This window comes from Mytilus galloprovincialis, chromosome 4 (genome assembly GCF_965363235.1).
Source record: "Mytilus galloprovincialis chromosome 4, xbMytGall1.hap1.1, whole genome shotgun sequence".
Taxonomy (NCBI): Eukaryota; Metazoa; Mollusca; class Bivalvia; order Mytilida; family Mytilidae; genus Mytilus; species Mytilus galloprovincialis.
Genome location: NC_134841.1, coordinates 7116493 through 7127231, shown reverse-complemented (window position 1 = coordinate 7127231; position 10739 = coordinate 7116493). Strand labels below are relative to the sequence as shown.

Sequence of the window (10739 nt, the reverse complement as noted above, 5' to 3'; positions counted from 1 at the left end):
CAGACGATTATATTTATTCTTTTTGAGCTATAAGATATAATAGAACATCATTCGGTGTCGTCAAAGTTGGAAGTTACCAACTTATAAAAATATATGAAAATTAGCGACTCTGAAACTAGTAAAGAACAAGGACTGAAGAAATAAAAATAAACAACGACAAAACTAACCCTAGCAACCACAAAACAGATAAGCTCAACATTCACGATGAAAGGTACATCTGTACATTAAATGATTCCCCTTTCTGTGCACCTCTTGCAAGTCAAAATTAAATCTGAGAGCACTAAACTCCACAAAAATAAGCGTTTTAGTACGTAATCTATAAGACGATAATCAAAAACAAATTAGAAAAGTAAATTGAAGAAGAAAATAACATTTTATATATTTTGTACGCTCTTGGCGCTTTTTAGGATTTGCATTGTTCGTGAACTTCAAATTAAAAAAAATAATAATAAAACTGAAGAAGCTTTATAAACAAAATGTACCTTAAAAGAATAGCCAGATTCATCTTAAGTCAACTTTAAATGAGGGTGCTGGAACCTTAGTTTCTTATTAATTTCTGAATTTGAAAAAAGTACTTTAGCAAAGTATGTACTACATAATGTCAGTACTTAATATCTGTCCACAGAGTTAATGGTTTCCCTGGGTACACATATTTCACTAGAAGCGATAAAGAGCCTGTTCTAGAGTTAAACATAACTACGGAAAAGAAAAATACACAAAACCGGAGGCGATGATAAAAGATTTCAGAAATACAACATTCAGATTGAGAGAAAAAACACATGTTCTTTTCTCTGTAAACAACTATTTTGGAATTGTATTTTCTGCGGACTACCATTAAACTCCTTTTCTTTTGTTATATTGTGAATTACGTTTTAACACTGCTGTAAAACGCTGTAATAAAAATATTAACAACTGTTACTCCAAATACACACAAAGTTGCAATTATGTCAATTTTGTAAATTTGCCAACATCGACAGGACGGTGTTACTGCAAAACAGTTTGTACATACTGCAGCTTTTACACTTTCAGTAGCTGGTGTTTGCATTTGATTTTCTTCTTTCTTGTTTATCCGCTCACTGTCATACTGTTGTTTGTTCTTAGTTTGTTTCTCTATTATGAGCAAAACGTAGAGTAATATGGCACTTATCAGGTGCAGTGATATCGAGAAACTAAGCAGACAAACAAGGGCGGTATAGTATATATTATCCTTTGAGTCTAAGACTGATTTCAGCTGAGATACATTTGCCATCAGTAAAGCAACATCATATAATCCTTTTGTAACTTCACGTCGAGATTGGAATTTGTTTGTAGGACCAGACTTAGAACTACTGTCAGTATCATCATCCTGAAATCAAAGGACACATAATTACTACCATATAAAAGTTTCAATTTGATGAGATTTTGGAGAAAATGTAGTCAAAACATCATAATTTCAATATTAGTTTTTCTATCACCAAAGGAGAAATTATTAGTTTAATATTAACTACTGATTCGCACCGCTATTTTGAACTCCCAATTTGTATTTTCATTCATTATAATTTCTTTTTCGAAAATGACATTATAATTTTCATGGACTTTGTCGTTGACTATTATAAGCCAGTACTTTTGAGTCCAGTTTTAGTAATTACGTTTATTGTGGTTTAATATTTATACATACCGCCAATGTTTTATTGTGCTATGTTTATATTTTGTATATTCTTTATTTATTTTTTTGCTGCACTACTTTGTCTTTATAGTGTATACATGCCATTTTGTTTATATCTGTTGAAAAGTTATTTGTTTTATAGTGAATAAGATTCTTACACAATGTTGACTGCTGAACTCCAAGTTTTTGAGAATTTAACTAAATAAAACTAAGAAACGAAATGGGGAATGTGTCAAAGCGACAACAACCCGACCATAGAGAAGGCAACAGCCGAAGGCCACCAATGGGTCTTTAATGTAGCGAGAAACTCCCACACCCGTAGGCGTCCTTCAGCTGGCTCCTTAAATAAATATGTATACTAGTACAGTGATAATGGACGTCATACTAAACACCGAATTATACACAAGAAACTAAAAGTAAAAATCATACAAGACTAACAAAGGCCAGAGGCTCCTAACTTGGAACAAGTGCAAAATTGCGGCGTAGTTAAACATGTTTATGAGATCTCAACCCTCCCCTATACCTCTATCCAATGTAGAAAAGTAAACGTATTGTTATACGCACATTAAAATTCAGTTCAAGAGAAGTCCGCGTACGATGTCAGAAGATGTAAAAAAAAAAGGGGTTTAGTATCATACTATCATAAAATATATGAGAAGAACATAACCCGTGTCATGTCAACAACTGTTTTTTTTTAAATAAATGTGTTTAGTTCCGATGCAAAGACCCTATAAGTGAATCAATATTAAAGCCAAAATATGCAATCCTTAATGACCTGACAACAGTATTGTAACTAAATATCTTCTTAATAAGTCTGTTTAAAGGTTTTGTAAGCTTTTGAGTTGAATACTGACATTTTTATGCTTTGTAAAGAATATTACCATAAAAGATTGGATGTGAAATACCTGAACCTATAAGATGTCTGCATGTTAAGTTATGTTTACGAATTACTTCCTTATACCGATGATAAAATTTAGTAAATGTTTGGACTAGTTTATTTGTTTTGATCACACATTTTTTGGGCAATATAATGGAATTCTATGCAACTGTCTTACAAGGTTACGCTAGCTATAAAACCAGGTATTATCAACCATTTTCTACATATAGAAATGTCTTCACTATGACGGAGTAGTGCAGTTGATGTTCGATATCCAAATTATTCTTTAGCACTGATATGACTAATTTTGTTGCACTTTTAATATTTGGAAAGACTGTTTTTGAATTGTAAAAAATAATTCATGATATAAAAATAAAAGGAGACTTCATGTTTACCATCTACGTTATTGGAACAGACGGTTCAGGTGACTAGGCCCCTCAAGCACAGCAATATAATGAAGAAGAAAAACCCACAAATGCAAGGCAAGACGCACTTTAATGTATTTAATGATTACTTACAACCTAGAAGATCGGTACTTACACTGAGAGTATTTCTGCCTTCCACGACATCTTCGCCGTCTGGTGGTGAGTCCTAAAATTCAATTACGAAATATATTACTAATATAAGACTGAGGGGCACATTGTTGGTTTACTGATTTACGTTCTGTTTAAAGATATACTTGTATCCCCTCCCCTACTTGGGGGATTTTTGTCAAGTATGTAAGAAACAAACTTGTGGACAGACAAATAAAATCAGCGTTTAAGAAAATTAAAACACAAAGCAACTGCCAGTTCCTGTATATCTTGTACTGAAAAGATAATTAATTAGTTTGAGATTTTCATCTATTTTATTTGAAAACTATCGTGTTCTGTTAAGTTTAAGGGTAACATATTTCATGAATTCTAAAAATTAAAGGGTTACGGGAAATACAAATTTTTTATAGGATGAGTAATGATTACAAGTATTTCAGATAACACTCACTATGTCTATTTATGTGTCATTATGTGAAGAGCTGTTATTATTTGACTAGAAGATACAAATGAAAATTTTGTTAGATAATGTATACGAAAAACAAATGCCGAACTCCAAGATAAATTTAAAAAAGGGAATTAATATAAAAAAAACAAGTCAAAACTATATCTATCTTTCAACTGAAAGAGTGAAAAACTACTGTCATGTTCCCGTCTTGGAACATGCATTTTCCGAAGTATATGTTGGGTTAAACTTGGTTTTATAGATAGTTAGTAAAAGTTCTCACTTGTATCACAGTCCCATACAATTACATTACATCGACAACAACGTGTGAACAAAACAAACAGACATAATAGGTAACAATAACATAAATTTTTATTAAGCAATTTTCAACATGTATATATAACAATTGTTTATAGTTACGTTATATTGACCAGATCGGACGCTCATCTCAAACAGACAAAAGAGATTAATTTTGCATTAATTATGATATTAGCCATACACGAATGAAGTAATTAATGTTTTAGTTAAAAATTAAACACATATCAAATGTGTATGAAAAAGAAGATGTGGTGTGATTGCCATTGAGACAACTTATCACAAGAAACCAAATGAAACATAAATAAACAATTAAAGTCCCCGTGCGACCTTTAACAATGCGAAAACCTCATACCGCAAAGTCAGCAATACAAGGCCCCGAAATGAAAAACGTAAAGCAATTCAAACGAGAAAAACTAACGGCCTAATTTAAGTACCAAAAAAAGTTAACAAAACATGTAACAAACGGCAACCACTGAATTGCAGGGTTTAATATGTTTGCATGATCCCAACCCACCACCTAAACTGGGACAGTCGTATAACAGTACAACATACAAATCGAACTATAAAAATCATTTGAAAAAATTGTAACTGATCAAATGGATACAAATGGAAAAACGTCTAACAAAAACATAGAGTGGACGTGGCCGGGTATTTGTACATCCCAAAAACAAAACCATAGAGTGGACGTTGCCGGGTATTTGTATATCCCAACAACAAAAAGATACCAAGCAAAGATCTGCGAGTGCTTGTTCAAAACCAAAAACAACAAACAAAACAATCATTTAATAAAGACTACATTATCAAATCAAACATCAATGATCATGTCTTATTATTATTACAATACTTGTACACATCACTGTTAAAGACATCAATGGGTGAATATTATCAGAAACAGGAGTCAAGTTTTGTATTCTAATGCAATTTTTATGTAACATTTTTTTTATTGGCTAAAAGTTACCGTCAAATCCACAGTTGATCAGGTGTAACTAAGGAGGGACCCGCCATTTTGAATTGATGGAATCAACACATGTTCGATTACTACAAGCAAATTATTTAGACTCTAGGAAATCGTGTCTGGTTTCCGCTGTTATTTTGCTAAATAGGTGAAATTTGGGCACTCAGTGTAATTTATACATCGGTTGAATGAGTCTAGTCAATAAAAAGTAAAATCACCAAAATACTGAACTCCGAGGAAAATTCAATCGGAAAGTCCCTAACCACATGAAAAAATCAAATGACAAAACACATCAAAGGAATTGACAACAACTGTCATATTCCTGACTTGGTATAGGCATTTTCAAATGTAGAAAATGGTGTATTTAACCTGATTTTATAGCGCTAAATCTCTCATTTTTACGACAGTCTCATCAAATTCCGTTATATTTACAACGATGGGTGAACAACACAGATATAATAAACAAAATAGTCAAAATATGGGTACAGGAAATTTATAGGTCACATAGGAAGAAAAGACAAACTTCCCATTTCAACTTTTATAGAACTGTTATCAAGTGACGACTGAAAAATAAAAAAGGATCTTCTATTGTTGATATATTAAAAGGAAAAAGTAAATAAACAACTAATTGTAAAAAAATTATATACTTTTGATGCTCCCGCTTTGTTTCCCTACTAAAAATTCTAACAGAGATATAAACAAGATTCGGACAATTTCAGTTTTATAACTAACAAGAGATAACATAACTCCTTACATAAACCTTAAGCAAAGAGTACAATAAAACATTGTTGCTACTCCATGGTTACATCGTCCTTCAAGGTTTACATATATATATATATATATATATATATATATATATTTCCCTCTTAACCCGATGCTTGCAACCATATATAATGTAAATATAAAAAAGAAGATGTGGTATGAATGCCAATGAGACTACTGTCCATAAGAGACCAAACTGACCCAGACATTAACAACTACAGGTCACCGTGCGGCCTTCAATAATGAGCAAAGTCAATACCGCATAGTCAGCTAGCATGTTATCATTTTCAAATCATATAAACAAGTTTATATCGGAATGTATTTGTCATTTCAGTTTTATATTTAACATTGCCATACAAGCGCGAGGTTTGGCTAGCCACAAATCTAAGTTCAACCCACCATTTGTTTCTTAAAATGTCCCGTACCAAGTCAGAAAAATGTGAGTTGTTATCTTATAGGTCGTTTCTGTGTGTGTTGCCTTGTCTTCAGTGTTTCTGTTGTTTTGTTGTTTTCCTCTAATAGTTGATGTGTCTCCCTCGGTTTGTAAACCGGATCTGTTTTCTCTCAATGAATTTATGATTTTCAAACCGTCGTATACTACTGTTACCCTTATTTATACCCTTTGCCTAGTTGACACTAACCGTTAAGGGACCAAAGTTTGTTATAGTCCTAGAAAACTGTGGTAATCTTGCGATTAAACAAATATATCGATAAAATTACTGCTTCTGCCTAACGTCTGATGAAGCCCATATTAACTATTGATTAAAACATAGATAATCAACATATTTCTTACCAAAGGAACACTTTCAGTTTTAGAAGAAGCCATTCCTTGCAATTAAATGTATAAAGTGAGGAACATGTGAGAGCTCACTCGCTTAAATACACTCTAATAATTTCGTATTGTAATATTTTTTCAAGTTTTCTATTTTAAAATTAAAATTCTACTTGACCAAATATGTTCACTAATTTCCTTAGTACTTGGAAAATTTAATGCTTTTAGAGTTCGTGAGATAATAATTTGTTTTATCGAAACTCAAATAAGTGATTCAGAATTCTTTATATAAATTGTGTTGCATTTATTTCAGTTTCTTAGAACAGACTTAAAAGCAATGATTTCTTACCTTTTAACGTATCTTACTGCTTTGACTTACGCATTTCTTCAAAAATTATAATTGTTAGTGCAATAGATGCATTAATAATATTTGTCACTATAAGCCACACGATTTTGTATTTTCCTTCAATGTTTGTAAATAGTACGAGAGTATCTTTGAATTATGTACCTTTCATAAATATTGATTCACAAATTGGTGATGCTACGATCTACTGATATTTATTTCTCTAGAACATTTCGTTTGCAATAGGTCCTGATATTAGTTGATGTTTTCCTTCGGTTTTAATTTGTAACCCAGATTTGTTTTCTCTCAATCGATTTATGACTTTTGAACAGTGGTATACTACTGTTGCCTTAATTATGAATTTATCAAATTTACCTTAATATGAATGCTTTGAAAATTTGAAATATATATTTGCTGTTTCAATTAGAGAGGTTTTTTTTAAATACTGGTAACTTTATACAGAACATGATCGCTCCAGTCTGTGCCCAATCCTTTTAAAAAAACAGTAGGTTGAGTTAAAAAAAAAATCGCAGCAGAAATCGTATATTCTGTTAAATACGAGGGTTTTAAAATATAAATTATGATTCAAATTCTGTTTACATAAGATACAGAAAATATCATCGTGAGAATTTTTGTTTTCTCTGTACAAATGGTAGACGGTTGTTCATTTATTCATGTCTAAGTGTAATTAGTATAAACTGGTGATAGCCATAGATGTATTTCCACCGAGAACCCATTTATTGCAGAAAGGATGATACATATTAGTCATTAACACCATAGTTTATATTAGTTCCTAGTCGTCCAATGGTTTCCTCCATATGTTTAGCGAGTCGATATTTTTTTGTTCTGTTTTATATTCCTTTATCACTTGAACGAACATAAAACGAATCAAGACGATTAAACTGCTAACAAACAATACCATAGCCTTATATTTTACATCTGATTTATAACCACACAATCTCTTTATTTAAAGACAAATAAAAAAAAATCTTTCAAAATTCTTTAATTTCAATTTCCTATATGTTTCGAAATGTGCTTACTTTTTATCTTGATATATACACACATGAACGACTTCAAAATAAGATATATGATAAAGTTTATATGATACGCTAGTGCAGTTTCACACTATAGGAAACTTTTTAACAGGGCTGTGATCTTTACACAAAATTGAGTTCTGAGGAAGAACTACCGAAATTGGCACTACATACGTTTTATGGTCACCATCACGAATCAGTTGACAGAGAAAAATGTGACAACTTGCGAATTTCCTTGTGACAAGTGATTTTAGATCCTTAGATTCCATCATAGATTTCTTCGCTCTTAGAAAATGCATGTATCAAGTCAGGGATATGACAGTTGTTTGATGTGTTTGAGCATTTGATTTTGGCATTTGATTAGGGACTTTCCTTTTTAAATTTTCCCCGGAGTTCAGTATTTTTGAGATTCAACTTTTTATCGTACTGATTGTGTCCTATACCAGATATGGCTTATTCTATCTGAGCGCCGTCCCTTAGAGACCATGCAGGTTACGTTGATTTGTTCTTGCTAAACGATTTACGAGATTTTAACATCTGTAAAATACTGTCTCCTATAGATTCATATCATATTAAGTCTTATTCTGTGACTTTGAAGTGCTAAATAAATATTTATACTACAACAGCAAATCATATTGTGAACGACAAAATATTTTATTAAAGCTTATATAAAACATAAGTAGAACGAATTTGGATTCTGCGAAAAATGTATTTTTGCTGATAAAAAAATCTACATTTTGGGATTTCTAGCCCAATTTTTCGCAATGATCCAATATGGCTTATGCTATCATCTGATGTCTGTTGTTTGTTGTCATCGTAAAATTAAAAAGAAAAAAGATCTTGACCACAGGACCAATTTCAACCAAACAATATTACAAAGAGACAGTTCGACGCCTCATTAAAACAACAGTAACGTAAAATTTTACAATTCCAATTATATAAATCAGATCTTTTATCTTGCTCAGTTAGATTGTTTGTCGCCATGTGTTAGGGCCATGAATCTTTCAAAAGTAATGATGGACTTCGTTTTTAGAATGATCAATTTTCTATGAGGCACATCAAAACAAACTGGATTTCAACTATTGTCACATTAACAAATTATGTCGGTATGGGTTACTCGTCCAAAGAACCTACAAGTAGGAGGATTCGCTATTTAAATTAATACTTTTTAATCTAAACATCACTTGATATGATATCTCTTAGAATCTTACACGCTGCGACTTATACATCTGTAGGACAAAACTGAAACAACTTAATTTTATTGAATTGTATTGTTTCAAATTTTGAACAATTGCCACTACATTGCTTATATCTTGAAAAAACATTAACGACCAACACAAAATATCAATTGGTTATATCTACACAGCAATAAAGACGATTATATCGTTAACAAATATCCATCCATATATATTGTACAGTTACACTTCTTGATAGACTGAGATAAACATCGGCTTTTAATGGCGATCGTGTTGTTCAGTGTTTGGTTTCCAAGGTAGTGGTATGTGGAAATGTAAATATGTGGTATGAATGCAAATGAGACAACTCCCCACAAGAGACCACAATGAGACAAAAAATTATAACTAAAGGTCACCGTACGGCCTTCAACAATAAGCTAAGCCCATACCGCATAGTCAGCTATAAATCTGTTCTTCGTTTGTCTTTCTAGTCACATATTTGTAAGTTACTCTTCAAACTACTTTAATACTTCTTAAAACTTCAATTTCATACAGTTTTAGGAAATTAAAGGCATTGCGTATAATATTTAGAAAACAGCAAGCGAACGATTTTATTCATTCTTTTGGAGCTATAAAATATACTAGAACAGCATTCAGTGTCGTCAAAGTTGGAAGTTACCAACTTATACCAACTTATTGAAAAATAATTAAAGCCAGAGTTGCATAAAGACGTAAACACAAAAAGCTTTATAACCAAAATGTACCTTAAATGTTATATAGTAGTTATCAAAGGTACCAGGATTATTTTTTAATACGCCAGACGCGCGTTTTGTCTACATTAGACTCATCAGTGACGCTCAGATCAAAACAGTTAAAAGCCAAACAAATACAAAGTTGAAGAGCATTGAGGACACAAAATTCCAAAAAGTTGTGCCAAATACGGTTAAGGTAATCTACTCCTGGGGGTATATAGATAAACGTTTGGTTTTGCAGTTTGAATGGTTTTACACTAGTAATTTTTTGGGACCCTTTATAGCTTGCTGTTCTGTGTGAACCAAGTCTCCGTGTTGCACACCGTACTTTGTTCTAAAATGGTGTACTTTTATCAATTGTATGGAGAGTTGTCTCATTTGCACTCATACCATATCTTCTTATATTTACCTAAAGAATATCAAGATTCAAGTCAGTCAACTTTGACTGATGAAGTTGGAACATAAGTTATTTATTAATTTCCGAATATTTCAAAGTGGTATTTTAGAAAATATTTTATAAATAATGTCAGTACCATATAGCTATCTACAGATTTAATGCTTTCCCTGGTGTCCTCACATTCCACTAGCAGCGATACAGAGCCTATTTAAGTGTAAAAAAAAACAACTCAAAAGAACAATATTGAAAACAAGAAGCGATGATAAAAGATTAAAAAAAAAACACCTGTTCTTTCCGCGGTAAACAACTACTTTGGAATTAAATTTTCTCTGACCCTCCATCAAACTACTTTTCTGTTGTACTATTGTGAATTACGTTTTCATACTGCTGCAAAACGCTGTAATAAAAATATTGAGAACTGTCACTCCAAACACACAAAATGTTGCGATTATGTCAATTTTATAAATTTGCCAACATCGACAGCACGGTGTTACTGCAAAACAGTTTGTACATACTGCAGTTTTTCCACTTTCAGTAGTTGACGTTTGTCTGGTAGGTGATTGATGTGTTGGATTGCCTTCTTTCTTGTTTATCCCCTCACTGTCATGCTGTTGTTTGTTCTTAGTTTGTTTCTCTATTATGAGTAAAACATAGAGTAAAATGGCACTGATCAGATGCAGTGATATCGATAAACTAAGCAGACAAACAAGGGCCGTATAGTATGTACTATCCTT

The 10739-nt window shown here is 32.1% G+C and overlaps 1 protein-coding gene across 1 annotated transcript; it reads right to left on the bottom strand.

Moving 5' to 3' along the window:
• On the bottom strand, window positions 1-6391 carry LOC143071245 (ninjurin-2-like). The gene is made up of 4 exons (XM_076245439.1): window positions 6326-6391; window positions 5299-5333; window positions 3063-3114; window positions 1-1345 (listed from the first exon to the last, which is right to left on the bottom strand). Exons 1-4 carry the CDS (start codon window positions 6356-6358, stop codon window positions 866-868), a joined length of 600 nt encoding a protein of 199 aa, XP_076101554.1. The 5' UTR covers window positions 6359-6391; the 3' UTR covers window positions 1-865.
• Between the last annotated feature and the right edge of the window lie 4348 nt (window positions 6392-10739).